Raw genomic sequence first — 21,057 nt, forward strand, 5'->3', positions numbered from 1 at the left:
CATTTCTTGCAAGGCTTGCCATTTAGCACTGTAGATTAGCTCGTTGCTCCACCTGTCTGGTTCCATAGTTTTATAGATGTACCTTTTCCAATCCCTCCTCTCTGTGAAATACTGTAAGGTAATGGATTTTGGTATCTAGAGCAATCCCTGATAACCTCTGTAGATATATCATACATCGTTGCTGAAATAATACAGTCTCTACTTTGTATGTTCAGCAACCAAGTTAAACCTGGAAGTCAGTAGATGCTTCATAAAAGTTGCATAAATGAATGAACACATGAATGAGTGAATGGAGAAACTTGGGAAATTAATGTTAAGGATGTGCAGTGGATATCTTTGAAAAATTAACCTCACCTGTCTTCATTATTTTTCTTACTCTCAATTTTTCTTAGTTTTGATTTCCTTAATCATATTTGTCCCAAGTAAATATAACTTGCTGCGGTGTTTTACTTGCATTAGGTATTTATTAAAAGAAATACTTGTAATATTAAAGAGATAACTAAGAGAGTAAATTCATCAAAAAGTCTACCATGCAGATATAAATATTCTGGAGGAAAACCTTCCTGACATACATATATACAAGTCAGGATGCATGTCCTTTCCCCAGGAGAACCCACTCCTGCAATGTTCACCAGGTCTACCCATGAGAGCTGGTCAGGCTGGTCCCCCTTGGAGCAGGGATTGAGTGCCCACACATGTGTGGCGTTGGAGCGGTGTGCAGAGGTGGCATGCCTGGGTGTGTGTCTGCTTCTGTGGCTAAGCGTGTCCTGAGAAGAAGCCTGTTTTTGTAGATAGCTCTGTTGATTTTAGAGAACTTTGCCAGGCGCTAGTGGTAAAGAGCCCACCTGCCAGTGCAGGAGATATAAGAGATGTGTGTTTGATCCTTCGGTTGGGAAGATCTCCTGGAGGAGGAAATGGTAACCCACTCCAGTATTTTTGCCTGGGGGATCCCGTGGACAGAGGATCTTGGCAAGTTATAGTCCACAGGGTCAAAAAGAGTCAGACACTACTGAAGTGACTTACCATATACATAACATAAAACATATTTTAGGAAAATACATGTGTATCTTACTATGTACCTTACTATACATTTTATCTTTAGCTTGCCTTTTATCAAAATGCCAACATCTGTTGGATCATAGGAAAAGCAAGAGAATTCCAGAAAAAAACATCTATTTCTGCTTCATTGACTATGCTAAAGCCTTTGACTGTATGGATCACAACAAACTGGAAAATTCTTAAAGACATGGGAATATGAGACTACCTTACCTGCCTCCTGAGAAATCTGTACACAGGTCAAGAAGCAACAGTTAGAACCAGACATGGGACAGTGGACTGGTTCCAAATTGGGAAAGGAGTATGTCAAGTCTATATTGTCACCCTGCTTGTTTAACTTATATGCAGAGTACATCATGCGAAATGCCACGCTTGATGAAGCAAAAGCTGTAATCAAGATTGTTGAAAGAAATATCAATGACCTCACATATGCAGATAACACCACCCTTATGGCAGAAAGTGAAGAGGAACTAAAGAGCCTCTTGATGAAAGTAAAAGAGGAGAGGGAAAAAGCTGGCTTTTAACTCAACATTCAGGAAACTAAGATCATGGTGTGCGATCCCATCAGGGCAAGCAGACGGGGAAACAGTGGAAACAGTGACAAACTATTTTCTTGGGCTCCAAAATCACTGCAGATGGTGGCTGCAGCCATGAAATTAAAAGATGCTTGCTCCTTGAAAGAAAACCTATGATAAGCCTAGACAGCATATTTAAAAGCAGAGGAGACATTACTTTGCCACAGAGGTCCATATAGTCAAGGCTATGGTTTTTGCAGTAGTCATGTATGGATGTGAGTGAAAGTGAAAGTCACTCAGTTGTGTCCGACTCTTTGTGACCCCATGGACTATAGAGTCCATGGAATTCTCCAGGCCAGAATACTGGAGTGGGTAGCCTTTCCTTTCTCCAGGGGATCTTCCCAATCCAGGGATCAAACCCAGGTCTTCCACATTGCAGGCGGATTCTTTACCAGCTGAGCCACAAGGAAAGCCCAAAAATACTGCGGTGGGTAGCCTATCCCTTCTTCAGCAGATCTTCCCTATTCAGGAATTGAACCAGGGTCTCCTGCATTGCAGGCAGATTGTTTACCAACTGAGCTATGAGGGAAGTGTTTAACCATAAAGAAAGCTGAGCACTGAAGAAATGATGCTTTTGAACTGTGGTGTTGGAGAAGACTCTTGAGAGTCCCTTGGACTGCAAGGAGATCCAACCAGTCCATTCTGAAGGAGATCAGCCCTGGGATTTCTTTGGAAGGAATGATGCTGAAGCTGAAACTCCAGTACTTTGGCCACCTCATGCAAAGAGTTGACTCATTGGAAAAGACTCTGATGCTGGGAGGGATTGGGGGCAGGAAGAGAAGGGGACGACCGAGGATGAGATGGCTGGATGGCATCACTGACTTGATGGACATCAGTATGAGCAAGCTCCAAGGGTTGGTGATGGACAGGGAAGCCTTTTGTGCCATCTATGGGGTTGCAAAGAGTTGGATATGACTGAGCGACTGAACTGAACTTATCACCCCACAACCATCTAATGAATGCTTTCTACACCAATAAGTATTGATTTCTCTGCATCATTACTTTTAATTCACAGTATGTATTAATATGTAATTCGCTAGTGGCTCAGTGATAAAGAACCCACCTGCCAATGCAGAAGACATAGGTTCTCTCCCTGAGCTGGGAAGATACCCTGGGGAAGGAAGTGGCAACCCATTTCAGTATTCTTGCCTGGGAAATCCCATGGACAGAGGATTCTGGTGGGTTACAGTTTATGGGATTACAAAGAATCAACACAATTTAGCAACTAAACAAACAGCAACACAATGTATATAATTAGATGAATCCCCCACTGTTCAGCATTTGTGTTGTTTCCACTTTTTTTGGCTATTATAAATATGCTGAGATGAACTTCCTGGCTCATGTATCTTTGTGCATGGGTGTGATTGTACTTCTTTGGCAAAGTATCTGAGATATTTAATTATAGAACCAAAGGGTGAGAACATTAAGCATTTTGACACATATTGCTAAATTATACAACTTTTTGTCCCAAAATATATTCTGACAAAAAATGACCCCATCTCAATAAGTCTACTCAACTACCTTCTATAACTAACTATAACATGCCTAGAAACTTACTTGGTGTATAGGGCTTCATCAATTTTATATCTTCATCATCATCCTCATTTTCACACGTATAGTATGATTTATACTGTATACATGTCTGGAAGATCTTAAAATCATTCTTTTAAATACAAGGAGACTAATTAGTACATATATATTGTCATAGTAAACTATACTCCTTTTATATAATATTTCACCTTCCCTCTAGTTTTGCTATTTAACGTAGTGGACATTAATGGTCTCAACTTTCTCACAATTTACAGTAAGTGAAATGTATGAAAATGAAGCATAATTTTATATTTTGAAATTTGGCCATGAATTGTTTTGTCCTAAATGCCAACTTGATATTTTCAATATGAGCTCTTTAGGATTGTTAAGATGAAAATAATGTGCAGGATTTATACTAATGTATGACATCAAAAACACAGAGCAAAAGGAAAATGATATGTGAAGAAAGACTTATCTGTTAATTTGACTATAAACTTGTTTAGAGTTTCTCTTAAATGTATGACATTTATCTTTCTTCCCACATTCTGAAAATATGTAGTTTACTTATATCTTTATTAGAAAGGTACACTTGTTACAGCTAAATGATTATTTGTTGGTCTCCGGTCAAATTATCATGTTGGCACCCTTTTAAAACTGAAGTCTCACATAAAATTCCCAGAGACCAAATAGGTCAAAATAATGATGACATCTCATCATCAGTTACATTTTTCATGATTTTTAAATGAATACGTCATTTTGTTTGTGGTTCCTCTGAAACATCTCCCCAGACCTCAGCATAATTTGTACTGATTGATGTGAATTGAACAGGTCTGTTCTTAAAGTATCTTTTGAAATTTACAGAGACTTGAATTTCCAAACAAATTTAATTTTTGAACTTACAATGCATGTACATAGAGAACAGCGATTCTCTTTTCCTTGCCTACCAACATCCATTTTTAGAAAGAAAATAAGGGGAAAATGAAGTAAATAGTTGAAATCTTGTAATAATTTTAAAATATTTGCTGTTAAAAACAAAAATATTTTTTAAATCCTCAAATTTTTTAAACAATATTTTTATTACAAGATTTCAACTATTTACTTCATTTTTCCCTTATTTTCTTTCTAAAAATGGATGTTGGTAGGCAAGGAAAAGGGAGAATCGCTATTCTCTATGTACATGCATTGTAAGTTTAAAAATTAAATTTGTTTGGAAATTCAAGTCTCTGTAAATTTCAAAAGATACTTTAAGAACAGACCTGTTCAATTCACATCAATCAGTACAAACTATGCTGAGGTCTGGGGAGATGTTTCAGAGGAACCACAAACAAAATGACGTATTCCATTTAAAAATCATGAAAAATGTAACTGCTGCTCTGATGTCAGATGCTGAGCTTCCCTGGTAGCTCAGATGGTAAAGTGTCTGCCTACAATGTGGGAGACCTGGGTTCGATCCCTGGGTCGGGAAGATCCCTGGAGAAGGAAATGGCAACCCACTCCAGTACTCTTGCCTGGAAAATCCCATGGACCGAGGAGCCTGGTAGGCTACAGTCCATGGGGTTGCAAAGAGTCGAACATGACTGGGCAACTTAAAGAAAAAGATGTTAAAAACAAAAATATTTTTGAAATCTTCAAATAGTAGATCTCAAGAGAAAGGCTAGCATTTTCAATTTTAAAATAGCCACTGAGTTTGGGTTGCAAAATGACATATATATAAAAAGGCCATATTTTATACTTGAAAGCTTGGTGGATATGAATTTTATTACTGATTTCATGGTTATAAAGACAACTTAGTTTGTAATCAGAATGAACATAAACCGCAACTTTTTCTGACTCTCTTTATTTCTAGCATTTTCTAACATCACATTTGCTTTAAGGTTTCAACAAACATCTTCTTCCCAACCACTTCTGAAATCCTGAGGTTAAGAGGAATAAAGAAAGATATAATTATCTTTTTCTTTCCCCCAAATCCAGCTTTTGTAGCTGAATGTTTGTGACTTATTACAGTGTTTAACTTATAAAACCTTCTCACAAGTACAAGCTAAATGGGAGAAAATGAACTGCCTCACCTTTCAACAAACAGGGAGGAGCAAAGGCCAAGGATATTTTACATTAAAACCTACCAGACTGTGACAGTCCTACCAAAGAGAACCCTTAATGAATTTTAGAATTTCTTTTTTGGTGAATCTGAGTGCTTCTTTTACTTTTATCAGATTCCAAATGAGAGTATATATTTTTCTCTGTTTGATGTGCTGGGCAAGATCTGGTAAGAATTGATAATATGATTTATATTAAGATATGTATTAAATATTCAGTATGGTTTGAATTCTTAGATAAAGAATGATATAACATTATGGTATAAAAATACACTGTAATTATGGGTATTCATGTGCAAACAGATTATTATGAAGAACATTTGTATGTGTGTGTGTTTGGTACATTGTATGTTCTGTATTTTATTTTACTTACTAGAATTATTTTTTCAAGGAGATATAAATAGAACAAATACAAATATTCAAGAGAAATTTAGAATAATTTAGTACTAGAGAATTTTCTTCAGTATTGGAAATCATGGCTTAGTAAACATCTTGGTGGGTTTTTTTTTTCCCTTGGTTTAAATAACCCTACTCTTGAGGACATTTTTTTCATAGGTAAATTGTCAGTTGCAAAAGAAACAATAGAAACATATTCTACAATGTTTTGTTTTGTCCTATCACGTTACAGCAAAACAGAAACCAGAACAAGTTTATGATAATAATGTCGAACTTGATTGTCCTGGTTTACTGGCTTACGGTAAAAAAATTTACTAATTTAAGTAATATCATTTACTACTTTAGGTAATAAATAGTTCAGTAGAACTACTTGTTCTACTTTATGATAATAAGTAGCAATTTTAAAAATCATAATGAATAGTTTTCTGTAGAGATTTTGCAAAAGAAGGCCATTTCCTTTGTTTAAAAACCTTTTTAAAAATTTGTTGAATGCATGCTTGAATAACCTTAAAATATCAACTAAAAATTCAAATTATTTCTTGTTTCTTTTCAATTGTATATGTGAGCTTAAAAATAAATTCTGGAAATGTTTGTTTTATATTCAAATAGACTTTGAATGGTAATAATATACAGTTCATCATTTATATTTTACTTACTTGGAATTCTTTTGATAGGTATTTTATGTTTTTGTAATGTACAGTGAATGTGAAAGTGAAAGTCACTCATGTCCTAGTCTTTGCGACCCCGTGGACTATACAGTCCATGGAATTCTCTAGGCCAGAATACTGAAGTGGGTAATCTTTCCCTTCTTCAAGGGATCTTCCCTACCCAGGGATCGAACCCAGGTTTACCTAATTGCAGGAGAGCCAGCTGAGCCACAATGTACAGTAGTGGTACCTTAATTTGAAAGAATTCTGAAGTATAGACTCCTATCCTTTGTGTTATATCATAGTTGACATCATTCCACATCAATATCATGGTAGACTTTCTCAAATTGTTGCTTTGATTAGTAGATAGGAAGTTGTTCTCAATTGAGAAAACACAGATATAATTATAAAGTGTGTTTCTGGCTCTGTCAACAGAAATAAAATATCAGATCTTTTAGATATTAATAACAATAAATAAAAAATAAGAAAAATTAAAAGATTTGCTAAGTATTAGAATCATACTTAACCCATGCAAGTGTGCTCTCATTTTACATAAGTTCCTACATGCCTAGGATAGTTTGTGGAAATTTCAGTAATTTATTTCAGATAAATATGTTTTTATTCAATTATACATGCTCTTCCCTTCTCCACTAGAGGTTCTGAAATATATTTTTCAGAGAGCATTTCTTACACTCAACATGAGAATCATTACATCTGCCTTCAGAAATGGAAAAACATCCTGAAAAACTGGGATTAGTTAGATCATTTCAAAACTTTTAAATAGAATCAAATAGAAGTCGAGAAGTAGCTGAACAAACTACTGTATATACAAATATATATGTATATGCGTATATATTTAAATTATATGCACATGTGTTCTTAGTACACTTTTGAGTCCTAATATCTGCTGAAATGGTGGTTGTGGCTGTAACCATTATTACTATAGCAACTATCAGCAAATATTGCTGTAAAGGGCCAGAGAGTGAATGTTTTAGGCTTTGAGGGCCCTACAGTCTTGATTACATCCTTTCAACTCTGCTATCATGGCATGAAAATAGCCATAGACAGTTCATAAACCAGTGAGTCTGGCTGTGTTCTAATTTAAATGTATTAATGGACACTAAGGGCTTCCCAAGTGGCTCAGTGAGTAAAGAATTTGCCTGCAATGCAGGAGATGCAGAAGGCACAGTTTTGATCCCTGGGTTGGGAAGATCCCCTGGGAGGAGGACATGGCAACCCATTCCAGTATTCTTGTCTGGAGAATCCCATGGGCAGAGTCGTCTGGCGGGCTACAGTCCACGGGGTCACAAAGAGTTGAACACGACTGAAGTGACTGAGCACGTATGCACAATGAGCACTAAAAGTTGAATTACCAAAATTTTCATGTCACAAAATATTTTTTTTTTAAATTTTTTAAAATTGTAAAATCATTCTCAGCTTGCTGGTCAGATTTAGCCCACAGGCCATAGTTTGTCAACTCCTATGCTCCAGTAAGTAACTAACAGAAGAGATGTTAAAGATAGATTAGTTCATCTTTCTCATTTCACAGGTCAGGAAAATTGAGATTCGGAAAGATGGAGTCATTTTGTTAAGATGATAGAATTTACAGCCCTGGACTTCTGGACTCCTGGGCATTGTGTTTAAAAATGCAGATTCTTCTTCACAGGATGGAGGGTGAAGCCCAAGATTCTGCAATTTTAATTCAATCCCAGTTGATGCCCATATGCATGCAGACCACATTTTTAGTAGTAAGAGTATATTTGTAGAACCTTACTGAGTGGACTGTCTACAGGGCAATAGTCATTCCAAAAGCCATGGAATTCTGAGCCCACTGACTCAACAAAGTCATCATTATTTTTCTCTAAACTTTATAAAAATCTTTCTGATGTGACTAGCAATCTATTTCTATTGATTTACTAACATCAAATGTCTACAAACAACTTTGTAATTTATTGTACCAAAGTTTCTTTCAGGGTGTTATGAAAGAAGCTGGGATTTACAGTTAAAAGACTCAGATTCAAGTCTGGTGGATGTTCTCCCAGGCCAAATCATTTAACCTCCCTGAGCATCAGTTTCTTCATTTTTAAGTGGAAGTAAAATTTATAATACCATTTCAGTGCATTTTCAGGCTCAAAGGAGATAACATAAATGAGTGATTTGGTCAATTATAAAGCAATATAAATTAGGTTAGAGTAATCTACTGTTTTCTTGCAGATGCATTTTCTCTTTAATTCTCTAAGATTGATTTCCAGCTATAGGACTTCATGCTGTATCTACCCATGTACAGTTATGGTAGACTTGTATGTACTATGTATATCAGAATTCCCTGAGTTGTGCCTTTAAAAATATAGATGTACCTTCCAAATCAGAATCTCTGGGCATGGCTCAAGAAACCACATTTGAATAAACTCTTCTTGTCATTTTTTTATACCCATTTTTAAACTCATGCTTAAGAATTCCTGATCAAAGTCTTATCAGTCACCTACTATATTTTGCTTGTTTGGTCAACTGTTAGTGTATTTTCAACAGCTTTTCAAATATTTGCACAGTTGAAAAGTTACTGATTGAATATCTTGATTTCTTATTACATGTTAAATAAATGTAGTTTTAAAATGTGCTTTGTTTGCTCCAGAATCATAAAATTAAGCATACTGTGGCACTCTCTCCTGGAAGCCTTCAGGGGTTTTAAAGTTCTGCCTAAAATTTTGTGTCTCAACTGGCTCTATAGCCATGTAAACCTCTGACTTCAGTTTGGTCAATTGGCTCATAGTATCAAGTCGGTGATCAGTCATTTGTATCTGGAATTCTACTGGCCCCTGAAAGCCTTCGTTCTTATCACACATGAATAAATAATCAAGCTAGTGAACTCCTGGTAGAGTTTTATTTATGTTGCTCGACAGTTTACATAATAACTTACACCATAAATAAGCTCATGCTTTTCAGATCTCTCCCACAAATGTTCTGTTGCTTCTGTATATTTGTAGTATATATACAAATTTACATTTGTATATAACCTTCCACAGGTTATTTAATCTTTTAAAATTTCACTTTCTTGAGGAAAAAGATAGCAAATATAAAACAGTACAGTGCCTGGCATGGAGTGATTGCTGAATAACCGTAAACCATCATTGATATTATTGATGTTATTGTTATTGCTGTTAACAAGTACAGTTTTGCTTTTAGAAATGAAGAAAGAAAAAGAAGTACACTTTTCTTTTAGAAATGAAGAAAGGGAAGGAAGGAGGTTTTCATGCAGGTTTTTTGGGATGAATGTAGGTTTCAGAGGATTATCAGAGGAAGAAGTAAATCTTTACAGAGTGTGTTTGGATTGGTAGTTTTTTATGACTGGGTTTTGAGGACTCTCTGTTATTCATTTTGTCAGTGCTTAAATTAGCACTGTGTGCAAGTGGGTTTGAAATCAAAGAATATTAGAATAATAGAAGTCATAGGGGACCATTTATTTCAACTCCTTCCATTTAAAGAAACCAAGGCCTATAAATGAGAGCAGAAAAACATTTGCTCAAATTCACAAGAGAAGTTGGAAAGAAATTGAAGACATCTGGGTCTCAGTGGTCCATGTCCAAGGTGCTGTTCACACCTCTGAACTCTGTCGCTTTGGGTCTCCTTATTCTCTTCTTCACAACCATTGCAACTATAATGGAAATATACTTCAGTTAGAGCCGAACAGCCTAGAATCATTATTCCTGATGTCATATGTCTTTGATATTTTTTAAAAATTTACTGCTTCTATAATTTGAAACCTAGGAAGATTTTCAGAATTCTTTCTCAGTGCACTGCTCTGTTGAGATTATTGCTAGAGTCATTATCTGTCTACATATTTGATAATGAAATCCAGTATTGTGCCCTTGCTACTGAATTTCTAATCGGAGTAATTTAGACTAGTCCCAAGAACCTCAATTTGTTAAATTTTCAAACAACATCAATACTTATTTTTCTGTTCTAAATATCTTTATCTTTCAGCCAATAACATTATTTGTTATCATTTTTTTAATCAACTCCAGTCTATTTAAACCATTTCTCCTCCTTATAACACTCACAAATAAGTATGTTAGATTTAAAACATTGAGAAAATATTAAAATTCAGGGGGGAGAAACAGAGAAAATATAAAAAGACAGACAAAAAATCTAATATTACCATCACCACAAACTACAATTATGATAGTGGTTTATTTCCTACCAGTTCTAATACAATAGATATGTGTGTATGTGCACAAATGTGAGTTAGAGTTTACTGCATATATACTATTATAGCTAAAATTAGGACTATATGTATATATTTATAGACTATATAGATTTCTTACTTGCTGCCTTACTATGGATACATCATAATTTATAGACTCTGCCATGTATTTAGTTGATTCCTAAATAACCACTTTAAAAATGATGTGATATACCTCAGTGTTAATGGTCATGGTATAATGGTAAAAACGATACAGTGATGTTATTTGAATTAATCTTTACTAGTTTTTAAGAATATTGAGCACATTTTGATGCATTTATGTTTGAATATTTAATTTTGTAAAATGTCTTTATATTCTTCACTTGGTGTTCACTTGGGGCATTCTTTTTCTTCATTAATAGTTCCATATGTATATTAATTCCTCTTCTACTTTGTATTGAAAATATTGTCCTAAGTTTTTTTTTTTTCATTTGGCTAGTTTATAGTGTTTATGTTGTTGTTGTTTAGTTGCTAAGTCATGTCCAACTCTTTTGTGACCCCACAAACTATAGCCTGCGAGGCTTTTCTCTCCATGGCGTTTTCCAGGCAAGAATACTGCAGTGGGTTGCCATTTTCTTCTTCAGGGGATCTTCCTGACCCAGGGATCAAACCTGCATCTCCTACATTGGCAGGTGGATTCTTTACCACTGAATCACCAGGGAAACCCGTAGTGTTTATGTACAGAATTTTTAAATTCACCTGCTGTGAAATCTGTTGGTCTGATACTTTATGGTTTCTTCCTTTTTTTAATGCTAAAAAGTCATTCCTCAATCTGAGATGATATATGTATACATTAATTGTATTCTTCTTCTAGTTCACATAATTTTACTTTTAAATGGAATGTTTTTATATAACTCAAATCAAATAATTATTGTAGTAGTTATTATATTTAAAAATCCATTACCTTTGACTACTAATGATGTTGAACATCAGTTTTGAGCCTAGGGGCCATTAGACCACTCTTTCTGTGAAGTGCCTTCAATTCTTTTGTCATTTTTTTTAAAAGTAACTTTTTAATTTTACATATATGTATATGTGTACTGGAGAAGGAAATGGCAACCCCCTCCAGTATTCTTGCCTGGAAGATCCCATGGATGGAGGAGCCTGGTGGGCTACAGTCCATGGGGTCGCAAAGAGTTGGACACGATTCTCTATGTGTATACAGGGCTTCCTAGGTGGTGCATTGATAAAGAGTCTGTCTGCCAATGCAGGAGACACAAGAGATGCAGTTTCGATCCTTGGGTAGGGAAGATCCCCTGGAGTAGAAAATGGCAACCCACTTCAGGATTCCTGCCTGGAAAATTCCATAGACAGAGGAGCCTGGCAAGCTACAGATCATGGGGTTGCAAAAAGTCCAATATGACTGAGTGACTGAGCACACACAGCCCATATGTGTATACATACATAAAACATATGCACATAATATATATAATATATATACACACACATACATACATACACATATTTATTTGGGATATAGGTACTTTTTCATATGTACATTTTACAAACCTGAACATTCACATTCTTATCTGTGTCTTTTTAGGAGCAGACATTTTTCACTATGGCAGTTTCCAATTTATTATCTTTATGTTGCGTGCTTACTGTGTCATATCTGAAAAATCTTTGCTTACCGCAAGATTATTAATATTGTCTCTCAATATTTCACACGTTGTCTGCCAGAGAATGAAGCCAAATCAAAGCAAGCAGAGCTGAGAGAATGAGGAGAAAGGATGGGCCTTAGTTCTTTTTTAATCTAGAGCTAGTTTAGCTCCATTGCAGTAAAGTCTGACCCTTCTAGAGTCTCCACTGAATGTATGTGATATTCATTACGTTTTATCTACTCTGGCTGGTCAGAACTGCAGTGCCTCCTAGCAGGCTGTGGCCTTTGAAGTTGTTGAGCTTACCGCTCTTTGTGGAGTTTCACCCTATGTAGGCACAAGTTTGTCTTCAGCAATGGATTCGAAGGGACTCCTCTCAGAGTTTGGAGCTCAGCCTCTGCATAGCCCCCTCCTTTGTGGGTACACTGTGATACAAATTCTAGTAGATACAACTGTTTCAAACTCCAGTCTTTGTCCCCAACTTGGCAAAACCGCCATGTTTTGTTGGGTTCAACCCTCCTGCACTGAAGACTGAAAACTGCCTCCAGGTAGAAAGGTATTAGATACAGGGTTCAAACCATTTGTTTACCTTTGTAAAGATACCGTAGCTGTATGCTTTTTGTTGTCCAATGTGTAAACTTTTTTTTCATATATTTTTTCAAGTGTTCTAGTTGTTTACAGAGGTAAAGTAAGCCTGGAATCAGATATCCATATTATATGATGGGAATTGGATTCTGTAAGATGTTTTTGTTTTATTGTGTGTGTCTGTGTGGTCACATAGTCATGACCAACTCATTGTAATCCCATGGTAGGTCACTCATTGACCCTATTGGGCTTCATTGACCCCAGTGTAGCCCTCCAGGCTCCTCTGTCCATGGGATTTCCCAGGCAAGAATACTGGAATGGGTTGCCATTTCCTTCTCCAGGGAATCTTCCCAACCTAGGGATCAAACCCCGGTCTCCTATACTGGAGGCAGATTCTTTACTATCTGAGATACCAGGGAAGCCTTTTCTATTTTGGTAAGACATATATTAAAAATTACCATTTTAAGTGTATTTTAGTGAAGTCACTCAATCGTGTCCAACTCTTTGTGACCCTGTGGACTGTAGCCCACCAAGCTCCTCCGTCCATGGGATTCTCCAGGCAAGAATACTGGAGTGGGTTGCCATTTCCTTCTCCAGGGGATCTTCCCGACCCAGGGATCTAACCCGGTCTCCTGCATTGCAGGCAGACGCTTTAACCTCTGAGCCATCCTCAGGCCCGTGTTCCCCGTCCCCCAGTGGATACTGTGGCCACGCCGTGGCACAAAAGAATTTCAAGCGACTTCTCCTTAGAGCTAGGGGGTCGAACAGCTTCCAGTTATCAAGGATGCATCTCAAGGGTGTTTGCCGGGAAGTGGATTGGTTATTTCCCATCTTAACTGGAGGTCTTCTGGGATCTGAGACTGGGCCGTGTGGGCTTTCCGCTGTTCTGGTTTCTAGCACGATGGGCCTTCCCCTGCGCTGGATTTTCTTCGCATTCCATCTCTGCCGAGGGAGCTTCGCTGAGTTGGGCTCTGGCTGTGTTTGGCCTCTTCCACGCGGAGGTTGTTTCAGCCAGGTTATATCCGAGTCATGGCACCATAGATGTCATGCGAGTGTATGTTCCTTGATTCTTTGTCTCGTCACAACAAAGGTTTGGAGAGATGGACATTAAAGCCCCCTCGGCGTGTCACAGCTCTCAGGCCTTGCATAGACCATGTTGTAGCTCTCAGGTCTCAAATGGACCATGTTATAGCTCTTAGACAAATCAGTGTTACAGCTCAGTGTTACAGCTCTATTTTATTTAGAAGATAGCAGGAAAATCCATCTTTGAGGCGTGAGGGCACTTTGATCTAAAGACACGAGGAGAAGAGTGCCCCAGTGCGCGGGAGAGAGAGTATATTTAAGTGTATAGCTCAGTGTTATTAAGTGTATTCACACTGTTGTGCCACCATCACCATCACCCATCTCTAGAACATTTTCATGTTCCCAAACTGAAAATCTGCACCCCATTAACTCCACATTTACCACTTTTTTCATAGCCCTTGGCAACCATTGTTCTACTTTATGCCTTGATAAATTTGACTCCTTAGGTACCTCATTTTAATGAACCATATAGCATTTATATTAATATTTTTGTGACTCTCTTATTTCATGTAATATGACATATCTAAAGTTCTTCCATGTTGTTTCATGTATGAGATTTTCCTTCCTTTTAAAGGCTGTGTAATATTCCGCTGGATATATACACCAGGTTTTGTTTAGCCATTCACCTTTACTGGATACTTTTGGCTTTTGTGAATAATGCTGCAATGAACACAGCAGCTGCAGCTTTCAGCAGTGCACACAAGTTCCAATTTCTCTACATTCTTGTCAACAAATATTTCCTGTTTTTCGCTGTTTTTTTTTTTTTCAATAGTAGCCATCCAAATGGGTTGGAAGTGTCATGTCTTCTTTATTTTTAGTTGATTGTTTTGTGCTGACACATTTTGATCTCTTTATCTTTTTTTGCTGTGTGTTCTATATATTGTATTTATCACCGGGATTATGTATAACATCTGAAGTTATGACAATCTATCTTAAATTGATACTAATTTAGCTCCAATAATGGCAATAAAGACTTCAGTAAAAACTTTCACTTAAAATACTCTACTCCATTAAGCTCTACTTCACTCATTTTATATTATTGATGACACAGTTATATCTTTATATATTGCATACCCATTGACATAGATTTGTAATTATTTCTATGCATGTGTCTTTTAAATTCTATGGAAAATAAAAAGTGGAGTTACAAATAACAATTTCAATAGTATTTTTTATATTTGTTCATAATTTGCCTTTACCAGAAAATTTTACATTTTATATGACTTCAAGTTATTGTATAACACTCTTTCATTTCAACTTGAAGGGCTCCCATTTGCACTTCATATAGAGCAGTTATAGTGTTAATGAATTCTCTCAGCTCTTGTATGTCTCATTCACACAAAAAATGTGTTGGTCGCTCAGTCATGTCTGACCCTTTGCAACCCCATGGGCGGTAGCCCACCAGGCTCCTCTGTCCATGGAATTCTCCAGGCAAAAATATTGGGGATCTTATTTTGGGAGGAGGATCTTCCCAACCCAGGGGTCAAACCCCTGGGTCTTCTGCATTACTGGCAGATGCTTTAATGTCTGAGCCACCAGGGATGTGTGTCTGGGGATGTCTTAATTTCTCTCTTATTTTTGAAGAACAGTTTTGCCTGATATAGAATTCTAGGTTGAATGTTTTCCTCTTTAACTACTCTACATATATTATCTTACTGCCTTCTGGTTTGCAAAGTTTTTGCTGAGAAACCCACTGATAATTTTATTGAGAATCCCTATAAGTATTACCTTACCGACAAAGGTCTGTCTAGTCAAAGCTGTGGTTTTTCCAGTAGTCATGTATGGATGTCAGAGTTGGACCATAAAGAAAGCTGAGCACCAAAGAATTGATGCTTTTGAACTGTGGTGCTGGAGAAGACTCTTGAGAGTTGCTTGGACAGCAAGGAGATCCACCATTCCATTCTAAAGGAAATCAGTCCTGAATATTCATTGGAAGGACTGACACTGAAGCCGAAATGCCACCTGATGTGAAGAACTGACTCATTGGAAAAGACCATGATGCTGGGAAAGGTTGAAGGCAGGAGAAGGGGATGACAGAGGATGAAATGGTTGGATGGTATCACTGACTTGATGGACATGAGTTCAAGCAAGCTCCAGGAATTCATGATAGACAGGGAAGCCTGGCGTGCTGCAGTCCATGGGGTCGCAAAGAGTTGGACACGACTGAGCAACTGAACTGAACTGAACTGTTAAGTATTTGATTTCTAAAACTTTATTATTTTTTTTCCTATAATCTACCAGAGTTGAATCAGTTTGATATTCTTTAAGAGCTTTACAGTATACTAGTTTGACTTTTTTGTATCATTTGAAAAGTTTTGTTTTTCTTTATCTGATATTAATATTATTAATGAAATTGACTGTGTGCCTACATGTTAAGATGCTTCAGTTGTGTCTGGCTCTTTACAACCTTATGGACAGTTCCCTGCCAGGCTCCTCTGTCTATGGAATTCTCCAGGCAAGAATACTGGAGTGGGTTGTCATGCCCTCCGCCCTGGGATCTTACCAACCCAGGGATCAAACCAGCTTGTCTTATGTCTCCTACATTGGCAAGCAGGTTCTTTACCACTAGCGCCACCTGGGAAGCCCAAAATTGACTATACAATGTCACAAAAAAGCTAGACAAAATGAAAAACACAGACCCTCGGTAGTGTTTAATGTAATGTAGCTGCTACATTTATGGATTCAGGTGGGAATTGTACAGGCAGTGCTCTTCTTTGTTGGGTTTGCTGGCATGTTTGGCTTTTAATTGGGTGTCACTCAACTAGGGAGACTAGTACAACGTAGCTCTTTTACACCTGTCTCTCCTTTTCTAGCAGGCCAGACCTGGGGTATTCTCACTGTGATGGCAGAAGTGTGGGATGCCCAGCTCCAACGTGCAAGCCAAGTTCAGCATCTGTTTGCATTACATCACCAAGGTCCTACTTTCCAATATTATAAGCTGTAATACTTGCACCCATATCAAAAATTGGAGCAAGTCATCCCACTTGTGATGGGAGAATACCTCAGAGTTACAAGCCGAATGACATAGATTCAGGAAACAGTGATGTTTTGGAGCCATGATTGCATCTAGTATATCAACCTAGTTTGTCTTTATTTTACTTGTGTGGAATATACCTACCTATCCATTTATTTAAAATTTCCTGTGCACTTCTTTATTTTATAGCTAAGTTTCTTTTTTATGAAGCTGATTTTTTAACAGGAAGACTTTATTACAGTTACATAACTTTATCTTTTGTGTAAGTTTATCATTTTGTTTTGTGCTTTCTACTTTCTATATTTTTCATTTTCTTTGTATTTTTTGTATATATACACATTTGCTATACTTTCATATGTTTTAGTGTGTAGAAAGTCATGTCTATTGTTTTACATAATATAATGGTTAACTGTTAAGGTAATCGATATTTTTTAAAACCCATAGTTATCTATTTATTAACATTTTTTAAATGGACATATTCTGAATCCCCCAGTTAAGGAATTTTCGTACCACTTTATCTATACCCCTTTTTAACATAAATTCCCATCTTATATTAGTATACGTTGAGGCTTCCCTGGGGCTCACACAGTAAAGAATTTTCCTGCAATGCAGGAGACCCACATTCAATCCCTGGGTCAAGAAGATCCCCTGAAGAGAAGGCTTCCTACTCCAATTTTCTTGCCTACAGAATTCCATGGAGAGAGGAACCATCTAATTAGTATATATTGACTTATACTAAACATTCTTATTAAACTTTTGAATAAGAATAATTTCTGATATTGCATTTATGTTTTACTCTGCTTTATACTGTTTACACTTAATTGGTATCTAACTTGTTTCTATGCTCACTTTCTTTTTTACTGTGAGTTTCTATGGATTTTGTCTTCAATAAATCTCTCATTTATTTAATAGTGATGATGTCAGGAACTTTACTTAGTCAACTTTGGGTGGTGTACTTTAGGAAAAATATAAAATTATTGGGCCACAAACTTTTGCGCTTATAGTCTTCATTTATTATACTTTTATATGTCTGATGTATTATTTTGGAAGACAAATCTGAAGTCATCATAAATTCATTCTTCTATCTGCAACCTGGATTTTCTGCCTTAATATGTTTAGGATATTTTTCTTTTTCATTGAAACCAAAACTGGTTCTAGGAGGTCTCTTAGTGAGTCTGATGAACTAAGTTTCTCCAGATACTGGTGAACATTTTTCAGTTTGCATACCCTGGTATGCAGATATTTCCTTAACTGTTTTAACTGCTACCCTCTCTCTCCCCATTTCCTCCCTACCTGCCAAGGGAATGATGATTTTTAATTTGAATCTTTACTTTCTATCCCATGTCTATGTTTACCTTCATAATTTAAATATCTTTTCTCCTTCATGTCTTACTATATATAAGGTGAGATTTTCATGTTTTTGCATCTGTAAAATGAATTTTTATTCTGCAGTTGCATTTTTCCTTTTTGTGAATTGGAGTATATTTTTATTCCATTTTAACCTTAAGCTGTTGTTTTTGCCTCAGTAAATTTTCTCTTAATGCCCTCCTGTTTTTGAGATGTGTTTTTTCCTTGCATTCTAATGAGAGTTCTAAAGAGTTTCCTGCAATTACTTCTGCATCTGATAATAGACAATAGACTTTTCTGTTGTTTGTTTTAGGTGATTTCTTTCCCTTGTTTCATTACAGGGATTTTGTTTATTTATTACTCATTCCAGGGCCAGGTAAAACCTACCTTGGCTTTTAGTGGGCCAGCAGTTTGAATATATCAACTGCATTTTGAATTCTCAGAGTTCCAGCTGGCGGGAAGTTGGATAAGCACAATTGTCTACCCTATTTGTACTCTGTTAAGCATTGATATTGCCTTGAGTTTTAATTTATTCCTCCTCTCCACTTCCTCATTCCTTTGTACTTAGAACAAATGAGGTATCAGTTTTTCAGCTGTTAATCTGGGAATTCAATTTCACTTCCTTCCTTCTTTGTCTTCTTCTGAATAGTTATGATAATATCACATATATAAGCTCCCAACAAGAATGATTGCAACTAGTGCATATTATTATGTCTTTTCCAAATATATTTGTGTATAAATAGATGTATCATTTTAAATGTGTATTTATAATTGTTAAAAGAGGTACTTAAATTTATCAAATACATATAAATGTATGTAATGACTTGAGCACATTATTTCTGGGCATTTAAATTACCTCTATTTCTCTAATATTCAAATAATACATATTCATTTTTTATGTATTTTCAGACTATTGGTGTAAATTCTTAGAAGTGTAATTACTACATAAACTTTACTAACACTTTTGTGAATTTTTGCTATGTATTGACAAATTTTTTTCAAACTCTTCTTACCAAGTTAAATTTCCAGAAGCAGTATAAGCATATGCTGTCATTAAAAAATATTTTGAGATTGTATCCTCATTTAAAAAAAATTACAATTCTTAAAAATTATGAAAAGATAAAACAACCATGTTTCACTGCCTGGTAATCACCCTTGCATTGGTTTGGCTTAGATATTTCATTTTCTGCTCTGCTTTCATCTAGGATGGATGGATGGATAGATAGATATGTAGGTATATAGATGATAGATAAATAGGATCCACAGATTGATGAAATTACATATGATGATAACTAAGGTGTTTTAAATTTTTGTGTGATTATGCATAACCCCATAATTAATATATTTATATTTAACACAGTGCTCATTTCATTAGTGTAACTCTAGCAAGAAAATCCGGAGAAGGCAATGGCACCCCACTCCAGTATTCTTGCCTGGAAAATCCCATGGATGGAGAAGCCTGGTAGGCTGCAGTCCATGGGGTCGTTAGTAGTTGGACATGACTGGGCGACTTCACTTTCACTTTCATGTGTTGGAGAAGGAAATGGCAACCCACTCCAGTGTTCTTGCCTGGAGAATCCCAGGGACTGGGGAGCATGGTGGGCAGCCTTCTATGGGGTCGCACAGAGTTGGACACAACTGAAGCAACTTAGCAGCAGCAGCAGCAGCAGCAAGAAAATCAGGAAGATTAAATATTTTTAATATTTTGTATGTGTGGTATACATATACACACATACAATTTCAAAATGAAGTATCAACTTTTGCTCTGAGCATCCATATATATGAATCTTTGTTACATTTACCCTTATAAATATTACATATTAAAAGGATTTTTTCATTGTGTTTAATTTGATAGGAAGAAGTTGATATATTTTTGTTTTTATTTGATCACTATTCAGGTAAAATATATTTTTCCTGATGCTTATTATCTATATCTTGATATTCTTCTGCAAAACTGTTAAAGTTCATAATCAACTTGTGGACTTTTATTGGTGTGTATAACACTTTCCTTATTAACAATATTAATGATTTCAATCACATCATTGCTATTTTGTACTGATAAAACTAATTCTTAATTTTTAGCCGGCCACATTCATTTCTATATTTTATTGTAATTTTTGAATACATCTACTTCAAAAAGTCTACTTAAGTAATCAATGAATTACTTTCAACATTGCAGATGCTCAATATGTTAAACTGCTAATAAAATGAAATACTCCACACCCTCCAAGTTCAGTTATTTCCTTTGCAGCAGTGACAAGAATAGAATCAAATAAATACTATCCCAATACTCAGCTTGACTGACTTTTTTTTTTTTCAATTTCAGAGAATAAGGCACCATGCCTTGAATTCTCTCATCTAAGTTTAAAGGATTCCTTCAGAGATCTGTTTAATCCCAAAATGCAGATATCTTTGATGTTGTATACAAGGAACAACCCAACTTGTGCTGAATCACTGTTTGAGAAGAATGATGCACTTAACGTTAATTTCAACACAAGCAAGAAAGTAGTCTGGCTGATTCATGGATACAGACCACTGGGCTCCACTCCTTCATGGCTTCAGAACTTTGTAAGGATTTTGTTGAACCAAGATGATATGAATATAATTGTAGTAGACTGGAACCAAGGAGCTACAACTTTTCTTTACATTAGGGCAGTTAAAAATACCAGGAAAGTTGCTGTCAGTTTGAGTAGGTACATTCAGAATCTTTTGGTAAGTCTGGAATTTTATTGGTTATATATGTTATACAATAAATGGTGGTTTTATAATACTACAAAATGGTGATAAAGTAAATACTATTTACTTTATTAAGACTTTGTTAATCAAGAATTACTGCACAAGTGTGAAGAATTACTGTGTTGATGTGCTTCACATATGCAGCCATTTTTCTTTTGTGTTAATGGATAATTCTATACCTAGACATGACCTATCTT

At 36.1% G+C, this 21,057-nt stretch overlaps 1 protein-coding gene across 5 annotated transcripts in view; it reads left to right on the forward strand.

Moving 5' to 3' along the window:
* LIPI (lipase I) overlaps window positions 1–21,057 on the forward strand; it is a 154,860-nt gene that overhangs the window by 77,700 nt on the left and 56,103 nt on the right. For 2 of the 5 annotated variants that reach the window (XM_069578501.1, XM_069578512.1), the window contains 2 exons: window positions 5,372–5,424; window positions 20,451–20,836. In XM_069578501.1, coding sequence (XP_069434602.1) covers window positions 5,372–5,424; window positions 20,451–20,836 — 439 coding nt within the window. Of the gene's footprint in view, window positions 1–5,371; window positions 5,425–20,022; window positions 20,116–20,450; window positions 20,837–21,057 lie in introns of those variants that run through there. The other 3 variants (XM_069578520.1, XM_069578531.1, XM_069578542.1) reach the window with 2 other exon arrangements.

Source organism: Ovis canadensis, chromosome 1 (genome assembly GCF_042477335.2).
Source record: "Ovis canadensis isolate MfBH-ARS-UI-01 breed Bighorn chromosome 1, ARS-UI_OviCan_v2, whole genome shotgun sequence".
Taxonomy (NCBI): domain Eukaryota; kingdom Metazoa; phylum Chordata; class Mammalia; order Artiodactyla; family Bovidae; genus Ovis; species Ovis canadensis.